Source organism: Lipotes vexillifer, unplaced genomic scaffold, assembly GCF_000442215.2.
Source record: "Lipotes vexillifer unplaced genomic scaffold, Lipotes_vexillifer_v1.1 scaffold330, whole genome shotgun sequence".
Taxonomy (NCBI): domain Eukaryota; kingdom Metazoa; phylum Chordata; class Mammalia; order Artiodactyla; family Lipotidae; genus Lipotes; species Lipotes vexillifer.
In genome coordinates this window covers 661,819-675,971 of record NW_006775627.1, presented here as the reverse complement: position 1 = coordinate 675,971, position 14,153 = coordinate 661,819, and the positions used below count along the sequence as shown (strand labels likewise).

At 37.0% G+C, this 14,153-nt stretch overlaps 1 protein-coding gene across 5 annotated transcripts in view; it reads right to left on the bottom strand.

The window, feature by feature from the left end:
- Positions 1-1,225: 1,225 nt before the first annotated feature.
- Positions 1,226-14,153, bottom strand: part of LOC103086512 (sodium channel protein type 1 subunit alpha) — a 90,351-nt gene continuing 77,423 nt past the window's right edge. For 2 of the 5 annotated variants that reach the window (XM_007450050.1, XM_007450053.1), the window contains exons 22-26: positions 13,845-13,898; positions 12,159-12,296; positions 8,738-8,842; positions 6,897-7,167; positions 1,226-4,466 (exon numbers count right to left, since the gene is read on the bottom strand). In XM_007450050.1, the coding sequence (XP_007450112.1) occupies positions 3,289-4,466; positions 6,897-7,167; positions 8,738-8,842; positions 12,159-12,296; positions 13,845-13,898 (1,746 nt within the window). In that variant the 3' untranslated portion in view covers positions 1,226-3,288. The remainder of the gene's footprint in view (positions 4,467-6,896; positions 7,168-8,737; positions 8,843-12,158; positions 12,297-13,844; positions 13,899-14,153) is intronic. The other 3 variants (XM_007450052.1, XM_007450054.1, XM_007450051.1) reach the window with 2 other exon arrangements.

The following is a 14,153-nucleotide window of genomic DNA, read 5'->3' as shown; positions in this document are numbered from 1 at the left end:
AGAATTAGTTGTTGTGGTGTTTTAGGGCGATGATGTCATGAAGGGACAAGGTCAGGAAGTTGAAGGATGGGGAGAAGCACTGTGTGTGACCTCTCCTCTTTCCATCAAGTTCACGTTTCTCTTTCAGGCTTCATAACTGATGTTGTGCTACTCTGATGACAGGTGAGGGCTTCTCTTTACTCATAAATTTAGATGTTTCTTTAGCTGTCACTTTCACTGTCTGGACCACTCCAGGAACCTCTCCATGATCTCTGTGAATTCTATGCTTGCCTTCACTGTATTTTCACCAGTTCCTGTTTATCTACCAAAGCTGGTTAGATTAAGCCTCCAAGCTAACCCAAGGCAAATCTTTGCCTCGTGCCCACTTTCATGAGATATTTAATCACTGTATCATCCAGGCAGGAGACAGGTGGCATGCTGAAATGAGGCAACAGAGAATGCTTTTATGAAGGGGCCATTTAAAAAGTTGTCAGCAAGGTAAGGGGAAAATGACAAGGAATAGGGAAGTCCAGCCACAGGTCTTAAGGAGCAAGGCGGAGAGCGATGACCAGACCCTCAACAAAGTAGCTCTCATTGTAGGAGGGGCTGTCTGACTGGAAGTATGACTATGTTGATGAATGCAGCACTGCCAACCCAGAGCAACCAAGCAAAGAAGACACTGGGAAATAAACACCCAATTTCACTGTTCTCCCACTGGTGTTTTCCTGATGGTATTTTCCTTCTGGGGCTGCCCACTGGCCAAACCGATTGTGATCTAGAGGGTAAGAGAGCCAGCCACTGATGCAATTTATATGACCACCCTCACACAGAGCAGGATGAAGGAGCATGAAAAGTGGTTCTGGAGGAGCAAACAAAATACCTGACTCACACATTGCAACTTTTACTATTTTAGTACAGTTCTGAGGGATTCTCTTCGTACCTCAAGTGGCCATCCACCATAGCTCTGGTTCCCATATCCTTCTTTTCCTTCTGGAGCCACCTTTCAGTCCTTTCTCCTAACAGAGACCACATCCTACTGCTTGTAGCCCCTGGTACGTCACTTCCCCCAGCCCCATTCCTACCCCAGGTTTTCTTGCTGTCAGCCCCGGTATACCTGTGTGTGTGTGTGTGTGTGTGTGTGTGTGTGTGTGTGTGTTTAGCTCCCCTTCTCCCCCAATTTGTACAATAAAAACATCTCCATCTTGTTACACAACACCGTTAACTAAAAGTAACTGGGCAAACAATGAAATAAAAAATGTAATCTTTATTAGTTTTGCACATTTTTAATGTTGGTTAGCATCACTTAGGGTAATAGTAGCATTTTCCAGCATGCAGTTCACGAATACAGGTTAAGTAGTTTTAAGAAAAAGTGCCTATAGTTTGCTTCTGTAAGAAACACAAAATGTCCTGATATAACTGACTACGTAAGTTCACTACTCTCTGTTCTTCCAGAAAAAAAAAAAGTTGTGAAACCCGCATTATATTTAGAGCAATCTAGAGCGGCATGACTCCAAAGAAATGAAAACATAAACAGAAGTTAGAAAAAAAGGACAAAAATGAAAAATAAGCACTATCTTCAATCAGTTAGTGTAGGAACTACCAAAAATGTAAATAAAAATTTATACCTTTTTCCAATTGCAAAGCATAATTTGGATGTGAGTTGTGAACCTATTTTTGCCCTTTAAAATTATGAAATAACCTAAAAGTAGCAAATGTAATAAAAAAGCAGAAATCTACAACTACCCTGCCTTGTTTTCATTTCTTATTTAGCAAATTTCTTCCCTGAAAAAGTACGGTGGACAGAAAGTAAGAAAGTGAGTGTGATATCAACCTTAAGATAATTTTCTCTTCATATTTATGTACATAATGCTGAAAAATAAAATAAAATGACTTTTTACAGTACTTATATTTGCTTATAAAACTCTAAACACATTTTAACAGGTTAAGCAGTGTTTTTTTTTAAAACATGTCTGTACAGTCAGGCTATACAACATATGGTATCCACTTAAAATTTAAAAATAACCAAAAAGCTGTTAAAGTGCTGCAAACTATTGCTTAATGACTTAAAGAAATGGGATCTGTTGAGCAATTTCTTTGACTTTACCAGTGACATATGGTTTCTCATAAATGAGATTCTGAGCAGTGCGAGAAACCAGATACAGCAGCATGGGAATTAGAAACATGCATTCATAGCATCCAAACTATCTATAATGGTACAGAATACATTATGTTACCTGTGTAAAGCTTGCACTCTACATTTCTTGTGGTACATATTTGATGCAATAAATACTGTGCTTAGGTCATTATTTCTTTGCTCAAACGTGCACCACCGGGTAAAATGACTATTTACATAATAAATAGCATTTCATTAACATATACATTGTCAACCTTGCTGCGCTGAAGATGGCTAAACAAAGTGCAGGATTAAGCAGAAATTTATAAAGCGTTCTTTTGGTCAATTCCGTCTTTAGGGGGGAAGCAATACTTATTCAGGTTTTTAAATACAAGAAACAGAAACATAACACTTATGACTCCAGACATTTGAGTGAAGTTTTCACCTGCTTAGATTTCATGGGCTATCCCCCCCAAAATGATATAGTTGGTCTAGGGGCTGGATTTGACAAGGTCAGCAAAGCACCTCCAATTTTCACCTAATTACCCCTCCCAGAAACATGGATGGAATTTAAGAACTCATTGTTTTCCTCGTGACTTTTTCATGCATGATCTCTGAGTGTAGCATGCCCTCATGCAAACCACATCTCTGTGCAGATGGGAGGCCTTGCAATTACCATAACCCCTGGTGGCATACCTGTTAGAGAGGTCCTTTAGTCTATTTCCCAACAGAAACCCCGTTTACAAAAATAGTCACATATAATAAACAACATATGGACTAAAAAAAAGATGAATCCACTAACAGATTTTGTAAAAATGTGACAAATGTGGCAGTCAAAATGCAAAGAGTGGATACAATTACTACACTAAAGAGTTTCATGTTAAACAACCCCCGAATTATAGGTTTGCACCCCTTTGAACTGGTCCCTACAGTCTGAGTAGCCATTTTGTCTCTTGTCTTCAGCAGTGTCAGCTGGTAGTGAGAACAGTAACCTCCTGTCGAGGTCATCCTCCCTTTTCAGAGTCACAGTTTTCCGACAAGGGGTCACTGTCTGATTGTAGGCACTGACCTTAAGTAGATTTGTGTAAAAACAGTCAGTTTGGCATTGACCTCCTAAAGGAGTCCTGTTGACCAGAATACATCACCTTCACAGGCTGTAAACAATTTGTCACCCAGTGATTTTGATTTATTTTTGTTTATTTCCCTTTGGCTTTCTCATCTTTGCCTTCTTGCTCGTGTTTTTCCACGATTGGCTTTGTTACCCGATCGTAGGAGGGTGGACAAGCTGCTGTGGACATGGTCGGATCAGTCTTTTCTGTAATTGAGTTTTCATTTAATCTGTCAATTACCATGTCTTCTTTTATAAGAAGATTAGCCCCACCTTTGATTTTATTTTTGTTATATGTAAATGAAGCTTGCTTTACAGTTCGCTTTAAAAGGTGGCGCCTGTATGCACGCTGAATAATAACAGCAGACACCTCCTCTTGTTTTCGTCTTAAAGTCGTAGTTATTGGCTGATAGGAGACCTTTGATGGGTTGGAAGCCATGAATCGCTCTTCCATCTGTATTCGGAGAGCATCCATCTCTCCACTCTCCCCCAGAACCCGCTTCGTAAAAGCAAATAAGATGTCAAGACAATGGATCCGGTCCCCACTGACCATGGGCAGATCCATGGCAATGAGCTGGACTTTGTTCGGTTGTGGCAAATTGAGCGGAGGTTCAAGAGCAGCTGCAAACTGAGAGAGTTTTTCAAATTCCATGAACTGCGTGGCATTGGGATCAAACTTCTCCCAAACCTCGTAGAACATCTCAAAGTCATCCTCACTCAGGGGCTCTGCACTTTCTTCAGTAGCAACACTGAAGTTCTCCAGGATGACAGCGATGTACATGTTCACCACGACCAGAAATGATATGATGATGTAACTGACAAAAAAGAAAATCCCCACAGATGGGTTCCCACAATCTCCCTTAACTGAGCTGCCAGGGTTAACTTTATTAGGGTCACAATCAGGTGGTTTACTGTTGAGAATAGGTGCTAGCAATCCATCCCAGCCAGCAGAGGTGGTAATCTGGAACAGGCAGATCATGCTGTTGCCAAAGGTCTCGAAGTTGAACATGTCATCAATTCCAACCTCCCTCTTAACATAGGCGAAGTTGGACATCCCAAAGATGGCATAGATGAACATGACCAGGAAGAGCAGGAGGCCGATATTAAACAACGCAGGAAGGGACATCATCAAAGCAAAGAGCAGCGTGCGGATCCCCTTGGCCCCTTTGATCAGACGCAGGATTCGGCCAATCCTGGCAAGACGGATCACTCGAAACAGGGTAGGGGACACAAAATATTTCTCTATCAGCTCAGCCAGAAACATACCTATGGATAAAAGATCAGAGTATCAACCAGTGAAGAAGTTATCCATTAAAATAATACTTAAATTTCTGTTAAGGCTCCCAGGTAAAGTTCAGAGTACTGAAATTCAGTTACTTAATCTTCAATGTTATATACAGACAATACATACATATATTATAGATAAACCTTAATTTTGGCATTCAGCATTAAATTCAACTCAGTATTTGCTGTGGACTAAGTTCTGTCCACCCCCGCCCCCGACCCACCCTACCACCAAATTCATACATTACAGCCCTAACCCCCCAAGGTGGTGGTATTTGGAGATAGGGCCTTTGAGAGATAATTAAATTTAGATGAGGTCATGAGGTTGGAGCCCTCATGATAGGATTAGTGCCCTTATGAGAAAAGACAATAGAGAGCTTGCTCTCTCTTTCTCCCTGCCACCTGAGGACACAGTGAGAAGACAGCCATCTACCAACCTGGAAGAGAGCTCTCACCAGAAACCCATCATGTTGGCACCTTGACTTGGACTTCTGCCTCCAGAACTCTGAGAAAATAAGTTTCTCTTGTTTAAGCCACCCAGTCTGTGGTAATTATTATGGCAGTCCAAGGTGACTATGACAATATTCAATTCAATAAGGATTTTGTGTGTGTGTGTGTGTGTGTGTGTGTGTGTGTGTGTGTGTGTGTGTTACGCAGGCCTCTCACGGCTGTGGCCTCTCCCGTTGCGGAGCACAGGCTCCGGATGCGCAGGCTCAGCGGCCATGGCTCACGGGCCCAGCCGCTCCGCGCATGTGGGATCTTCCCGGACCGGGGCACGAACCCGTGTCCCCTGCATCGACAGGCGGACTCTCAACCACTGCGCCACCAGGGAAGCCCCAATAAGGATTTTATAGTACCTTCTGTCTTTGAGGGATATCTATAGACTAGTTTTAGCTTATACAAAATCCCAAGACTGAATCTAAAAAAACAAATTAAAAATTCTCAAGTCCATCTTAAGAGCAGTAGCCAACAGTGTACGTACACGTTTATAAGAATTCAATGATTTTTTTCTGAAAATGCCAAATCATATATACCCTCTATTCAGTCCTTCCCCATCTAAAAGTATCTGCAATTTTTAATGCTGTTTTCATCTCTCCATGAACTTGATTCTTCCCTAAGCTTCTACTATAATATTCATATATATATACATATATACATACATATATATATATATAATATATATAATACATATATATGTGTATATATGGTCTGGCGCATTTCTAAAAGGGTTTAAGCTGATGCTCTTTCTGGTTTCCTGTGTCTGACACTGGTCTCTCAGCTCTCTTCCTTAAAGCTTCTTTCTCCATTTGCCTTTAAAATAATGAAAGTGATTGAGCTGAAAAGGATCTCAAGAAATTAAGTACCTTTGAGTTACACTGCCTCATTCTGTAAAGAGTAAGTAAGCATGTGTGTGTGTGTGTGTGTGTGTGTGTGTGTGTGTGTGTGTGTGTGTGAGTGAGAGAGAGGGAGAGAGAGAGAGAAAGAGAGGTGAATACAACTAAGTACCCTATCCACAACTAATTACACCACAGATTACTGTGGGAATCAAAGGCTACATACAACATATGAGTTGGATAGAAAATCAACTTCTTCAGAGGGGGGAATGGCATAAAAATGTGCCTAACGGAGGCACCCCCTATTGGATGGTAAAATATTGACCCAATCATATTATTATCTGGTTTAGGAAAGAACGAATACTTCAGGCCCACAGGCAGACTTCTTCACTTCACTGGAGCTAGAGTTGTATCTTGAATGAGATGAGCTATGGGTCACGTGACCTGTTTAATATTCCAGGCTTTGAAGTGTATGACTGATGAAATGATATTCCATGCCACATCACTTCTTTTGTGCATCATTACTATAAATTTCAAGGTATTCTACAAAATATCCCATACCCTGCATTAAAGAACTTACCATCTGCAATTGCTGACATTTTGTTCTTAGCTTTATTCTCTTTTCACTCTATGCTCTTCCTTATTTGCCACCAGCTTCCACTCCTGTATACATGTTAATGACTCTGTGTCTATGTCTCTGATGCACTGTCTCTCCTGAGTACCAGACTAAATTTCTAGTCCTCTCTTCAACAGAGCTATTTAGATATTGTATAGACTATTCAATCTCAACAAGTCAAAAACATTTCAATCTTAGTTAACAGCACATTTCTAGTTCAAATGAATAAGACTTTGGTATACTGACATAATATACCTAGTCTAAAATGCACAGAATAGGATACAATACTCTATGCATAGCAGGAGCCTCATTTTGTAAGAAAGAAAAACACACCAGTATGAAATACATCAAAATTTTCACAGTGGTTTTCTCTGAGTGGTCAGATAACCTCTAATTTAAACTTGATTAGTCTAACTTTTACTTTTATTGAGCTGAACTTAAGAGACCTGAAATAATTCTTACCTACAATGGAGAGAATGACAACCACAAAATCAAAAATATTCCAGCCTATGGTAAAATAATAATGGCGGAGGGAGATGAGCTTCAGCACACATTCTCCAGTGAACAGCACAATGAACACCAGGTTGATACGTGACAAAATGTTAGTCACATATTCACTCTGATCGTCAGTTTCCACCATCATTGTGACCATGTTGAGACAGATGAGAATCATGATGCTTATGTCAAAAACTTGTCTGGTTACGAAGTCAAAGACCATTCCTTGAAATTTGTTCTGTAGAGAATCAGAAATGCTTTTAGCAACAGAGGTGTTTTCCTGTACACATTAGCTTCTACATAAGTATTTTCTGCACTAACTGACTGTCTAGTATTATACCTAGGAACCACTGGCCCTGAATTTTGTAAAAGATGGTTTATAGCACATTGTTTTTTAATTTAGTTACCTAAATTGCTATTTACCAAAATGTATTCCACAGAATAACAATCCCTTGTCAAAAGGGGATTTCTGATAAGAAACACTGCATACTATACACTTCTCTGAGAGGCACAAAATGCATATTGATGTATTAAAATTATGAGAAGTTAAGAAACCTGCTTAATTTTGTTATACCAGAATTTCCCATGATCAGTTGGACCATGAAGCAGTTTCAAAATATAGTATCTAATAACATCCCACTTGCCTTATTCTCAAAGAATTGTTAGAGGGAACTTGTCATTTTCATGACACACCTATAACATTATGCATTTAAAGTCCATGTGTGGCAATACTGATGCTCTTCCACTAACGAGTCTTTGCTGACACTGTCACACACAGAATGCTGAGTCTACACAGGGATAATCAGGCCAGAATGACATTCCTTATGCTTTGATGTCACAAATTCATGTCCCTTGTCACTGATCTATGGCTCTGCTCCCTGGTTCTGCCACTGTCATTCACTACAGGCCATTGTCTGGCCCATTTCCCTAGGCCACTGAGGAACTTTGAGGACATCGTCTATCTTACATTTTTCCTACACACAGTTGACTCATTTTTACTTCCAGTGTTAAGGCTTAACAGAGGACGACAGTATATGTTTTTCATCATTCTCAAGAAGGCAAGTGTTGGCTAGCACAATATGAATATGAATGTTCACCAGCATTTTATTCCATAAGGCACCCCAGGAGTTGTTTTAACCTCACAGATCACCATCATAAAAATCAGTACAATGTGCGATAAAGCTCCTCCATTTCACGGCAGTTGTCTCATTGGTTCATCATGGAAACATTTGGTTATTTATTATCATGAATTGTACTTATTGACTCTGACTTCTGTAGACATTAGTAATTTCTAACTTTATAGCCTTATATATGAATATTAGATACTAGAAGTCTTCCCTTCTCCAAAACAACTGGTTCCTCTAGCGAAAAATAAAATGGAAGTAAGGTGTTATTTCACTCAACAATTCATCAACTTGTTAATCTAACAGAAAACTGTATGTTTTTTAACCCCATCAAGATTACTCTTCTCTCTAACATTACTTGGCAATTATTCTTGAGTTATATGATCAAATTCCTTGTGCATACCACACTGCCTATGTGTCCTTTGCCATTTTGTTTGGATTGTAGTTGAGTAATTCTAAATGGCTTGAAGATAAGGGTGCGTTTTCTGTTTCTTCTTTTTCCTTTTGGTCTCTCCCTTTAAAAAATAATTTTTACCATTACCATAAAAGGTATGAATTAATGACGCTCTAAAAGTGGGAGAAATCTTTGCTGCTGGAAACGTTAGCTGCTATCTCTTCTGTGAGAAAACCCATGCTAGTTTTGTTTTTATATTTTTTTCCCCCATACCATTTGGTATTTCTTACCCCTGGTCGAGGTATAGGCTTTTGAGGCTTTTTTGATCCTAACTTTTTCATTGCATTATAGTATTTCTTCTGTTCTTCTGTCATAAAGATGTCTTGACCTCCAAAGTATAGAAAAGAAAAATCAAAACTGGTTAAAACTATGTCCCTTTGTACATAGTTTTTTAATATTAAACTTAAAACAGGAAAGGGACAATTAAAAAAGGAAATGCAAAATTCAACCAATTAGCATAATTATGCCTGGGATTTTAAATTTGAAAAATTAAAACTAATTTTTAGATACTATAATCTTATTTATTTCCCACAATCATCCAAAATTGACTTTATTATTTTCACTATTATTTTATGGAGGAAAAATTCCCAGAATCTGAGAGGTTAAGTATCTTACCTAAGACCGTAAACTCAGGAAGTAGTACAATTCGATTCACTGAGACACTAAATACATGGTTCACTACACACACTGCCTTTCAGAAGGTAAAGACAATGATTTTCTTATTCATATGTAGCAAAGAGTTAGAGTAGGTATATTGCATGATGGTTTAGAGTTACTCATAAAAAGCCACTTTCACTCTGCCAAGAATTGGAGCAAAAGGATGGAAAGGAAACTGGCCAAGTTGGTAGATGACTTAGGGGAAAAGTCAGAGGTCATACGTATGGCAGGTATGTGATATGATAGGCCAGTAGGTACAGAGGATTAGAACTCAGGCTAATAAGTGAAACGAAATAGCTTGATAATGACAATGGAGTAATATCAGTAATAATAAAGGGGGCTAAGGGACAGAAATGTTCCGTAAGTGAAAGGGTCTCATCCAATGAAAGCACTCATATAATAAGAAAACAGACTGAGCAAGTGAGATGAAGGATCAGTACACAAAGGAAGAAAAATAAATGGCAAAAAAAAAGGCCTCAAAAACATATTCAAACCTACTAGTCATAAAAGACATGAAAATTAAATACAATTTTCATTTTTCAAATATCAAGTACCAAAAAACAGAGAGAATGTTTGATGCCAGTGAAACAGCAGTGACCTGAGCACATCTATATGCTTTTTTTTTTTTTAACATCTATATTGGAGTATAATTGCTTTACAATGGTGTGTTAATTTCTGCTTTATAACAAAGCGAATCAGTTATACATATACGTATGTTCCCATATCTCTTCCCTCTTGCGTCTCCCTCCCACCCTCCCTATCCCACCCCTCTAGATGGTCACAAAGCACCGAGCTGATCTCCCTGTGCTATGAGGCTGCTTCCCACTAGCTATCTATTTAACGTTGGGTAGTGTATATATGTCCATGCCACTCTCTCACTTTGCCACAGATTACCCTTCCCCCTCCCCATATCCTCAAGTCCATTCTCTAGTAGGTCTGTGTCTTTATTCCCATCTTACCCCTAGGTTTTTCATGACCCTTTTTTTTTTCTTAGATTCCATATATATGTGTTAGCATACTGTATTTGTTTTTCTTTTTCTGACTTACTTCACTCTGTATGACAGACTCTAGGTCCATCCACCTCACTACAAATAACTCAATTTCGTTTCTTTTTATGGCTGAATAATATTCCATTGTATATATGTGCTACATCTTCTTTATCCATTCATCTGATGATGGACACTTAGGTTGCTTCCATGTCCTGGCTATTGTAAATAATGCTGCAGTGAACATTGTGGTACATGACTCTTTTTGAATTATGGTTTTCTCAGGGTATATGCCCAGTAGTGGGATTGCTGGGTCGTATGGTAGTTCTATTTTTAGTTTTTTAAGGACCCTCCATACTGTTTTCCATAGTGGCTGTATCAATTTACATTCCCACCAACAGTGCAAGAGTGTTCCCTTTTCTCCACACCCTCTCCAGCATTTATTGTTATTGTTTTCTTTGATGATGGCCATTCTGACCAGTGTGAGATGATATCTCATTGTAGTTTTGATTTGCATTTCTCTAATGATTAATGATGTTGAGCATTCTTTCATGTATTCGTTGGCAATCTGTATATCTTCTTTGGAGAAATGCCTATTTAGGTCTTCTGCCCATTTTTGGGTTGGGTTGTTTGTTTTTTTGATATTGAGCTGCATGAGCTGCTTGTAAATTTTAGAGATTAATCCTTTGTCAGTTGCTTCATTTGCAAATATTTTCTCCCATTCTGAGGGTTGTCTTTTGGTCTTGTTTATGGTTGCCTTTGCTCTGCAAAAGCTTTTAAGTTTCATTAGGTCCCATTTGTTTACTTTTGTTTTTATTTCCATTTCTCTAGGAGGTGGGTCAAAAAGGATCTTGCTGTGATTTATGTCATAGTGTTCTGCCTATGTTTTCCTCTAAGAGTTTGATAGTGTCTGGCCTTACATTTAGGTCTTTAATCCATTTTGAGTTTATTTTTGTGTATGGTGTTAGGGAGGATTCTAATTTCATACTTTTACATGTACCTGTCCAGTTTTCCCAGCACCACTTATTGGGAGTATGAGTGGGCATGTTACCTGGGGAAAGGAAAACACTTTACTCTTGGAATTTATCTTAAAGAAATCATTAAAGGCTCAAATTTTTTTGGCACAAAGACTTTTGACCAGGCATTATTTAAATTATTAAAGATTAGAAACAACCTAAATCATCAATCTATTGGAAAATGGTTAAGAAAATTATGATAATATATATATGAAGACTTAACAAAATGGGAAAATACTTATGTTAACTCAAAAAAATTTATAATTATAGACCAAATAATTTCAATAACAAGGATATGTGTAGAAAAAAGTTTGAACAGAAAAACATAAAATGTGAATAGTGATTACTCCTGAGTAATGATATTTCTTCACTTTCTGTGTTTTTGATAATATGCATATATAACTGGGGTGATAAAATGGGTTTCATAAGTGATAATAATTAATAAAGAACTGTTCAATTCAAGGCTGGATCTGATAGTTTGTAATTAGCATCAGGGAGAATGAAGTGGGAATACATAAAACGAGCCAAAAAAGAATTTAAAAATGTGAAAAGAAACACTAGAAGAAGCTTACCTCTCATGCCTAATTTACTGCAAAGATTTTAAACGTTTTTGCTGGAAAATATATTTCAAGGAGGTAAGTTGTAAAGATAAAACAACAGGTTGACTCTGGGAAACAGGTATATGCCTGGGTTCTCTTCTAGTTCTTTTTTTAATTATTCTTTTTCAAAAGAGAAAATGTGGTACCTGAGTATTTTTTCTTTAAAGAGGAGAGAGATTTTTTGAACCTATGCACAGGAGAATGGAATACAGTCATTCTTGGCTTTTTATACCATGAAAGACATGGGCAGTGAATGGCAGAGGGGGGAGGATGCAAAAATAGATTTTAATATATAATCCCATTTGGTTTCTGAGTTAAAGTACTCATTTGGTGTTGAAAACCCTTCAAATAATTTATTATCTCAGTGGGAGAGCAAATGTTAGAAATACTTATCTTCTTCTTTTGCTGGTTGAAATTATCTATGATGACACCAATAAACAGGTTCAAGGTGAAGAAGGACCCAAAGATGATGAAAATAACAAAGTAAAGATACATGTATAAACTTTCCTCATACTTAGGCTGGAGTTCCACCTACAAAAGGAGAGTATTTTGTAAGATATTACAATACATTTGATGCTGGTAGTCACTGGTGTTTTTCATGAGAATAGAAAAGAAAATTTCTAGTAACACTTAAGCAGTACTTTTCTTTATTTCCTCTAAATCAGCTACCTCTAAAAAAAAAAAATCTCTGAAATTAGCCTTTAGGATAATTTTTTATGTGAAAAAGAGTGTTCTCATGTGAAAAATACAGTATGATGATTTTGAAATGTATTTTTTTCGAACTATAAATACAACTAATATCTTGCCATTTGGACAGTAGTGTACTAAATTTGGGGATTTTTAAGGTATTGCATTTTAATAATTTAAAAATTAATAGTGAAAAAAATTTTACATCAGTAAATATGCATAGACTATTTCAATGATTATTTTAGAAATAATCATTCCTGATGCATGAATTTATTTAGCAAACAAGAATTGAGTTACTTATTTCTATGTCTGGCATCCTGCCTATAACATTATAACAGTCATTGAATTTTTCAGATTGAGTAGACATAACTGGACATGCTATCTGCTAAATCCTCAACTGATAATTTAATCTCTAGATTGTACTCATAATAAATAAGCATTTGAGCTTTTACTTAGTACTTAGTAAAGAGGTAAAGGAGTCACTATAGATAGTGCCCTAATAGATTCATGTCCTCCTAAAGATAACAGAGTTAAAAACCAACCAAACACACAAAGCAAACATAATAAGTAACAAAGTGAAATAACTCATCTCTGGAGGATATCAGGAGAGTACTCAACATAAAACTAAAGCCACTTATGGGAAATGCACATCAAGAAAGATAAAAGTGTGCTTATCAGATCACTTTAAAGACTCCAGGGGTAAAGTTCATTCTTCATGATTATAGAAGATGGGACTTCAGAATGGAAAGATAAAGAGAAAATACTAAATTTTACAAATTTTGAAGAGCAGAGTTGGAATGAGCATGGATTTCAGTTCTCTTCTTGAAGCCTGAAAAAGACTATTGTAGGATAAATCAAAAAAGTAGGTCTTAGGTGATAGAAACTTAAAGGAAACTGTTGATCACAGAAATGATAACAGTCTCTGTAAAGGTTCCAGTAAATTTATGGATGCTACAATCATATAAAAGAATGGATTTTAAAGTGACTATTACAGAAATCTAAGGCTGCCTAGACAACATCCCTAACTTGTCTAATGTGGAGGGTAAACTACTGATGGTAACCATGTATTTCTTCACATTTGCTCCAGCATGCCAATATTATTATTGATTATATAATTGGTAGATAAAAAGGAAACAAAATAGAAAAATAGTTAATAGATAGATATTTGTTAGTTATTAAATATACTCATGTGTTACATTAGTTTGACTTCCATTTTGATATATCTTACTAAGATCTTTCTGATAAATACTACTATACTTGAGTATTAACTTGAGTCATACTTTTCCCTTTTTAAAAATCCATTGTAGAATCATTCCATTTAGCTGCTATGCTCTGTTAATTTTAGTGCCTAATCAATATTGTGAAAAGACTTAGGATGTAAAGAATACTTACATTTCTGGAATCAACTGCTGCATACATTATATCCATCCATCCCTTAAATGTGGCCTATTAAAAAGGACATGCATGTTTTACTTTGGAGTAAAAATAATTCAGACCTGATGTTTAATAAATATTCTTTCTGATATATTTCTTTAAAAGGAACATTTTTAAAAGACATCTCAAAACAAATTTTACATGGATTTTGGACCAACAATATCTCAATAAGTCTCTTCATTTCTAGACCATATAATAAACAGAATGGTCATTTGATATATCTTCCTGCTTGATAACCAACTCACAAATACTTCTCAGTTCTTTTTT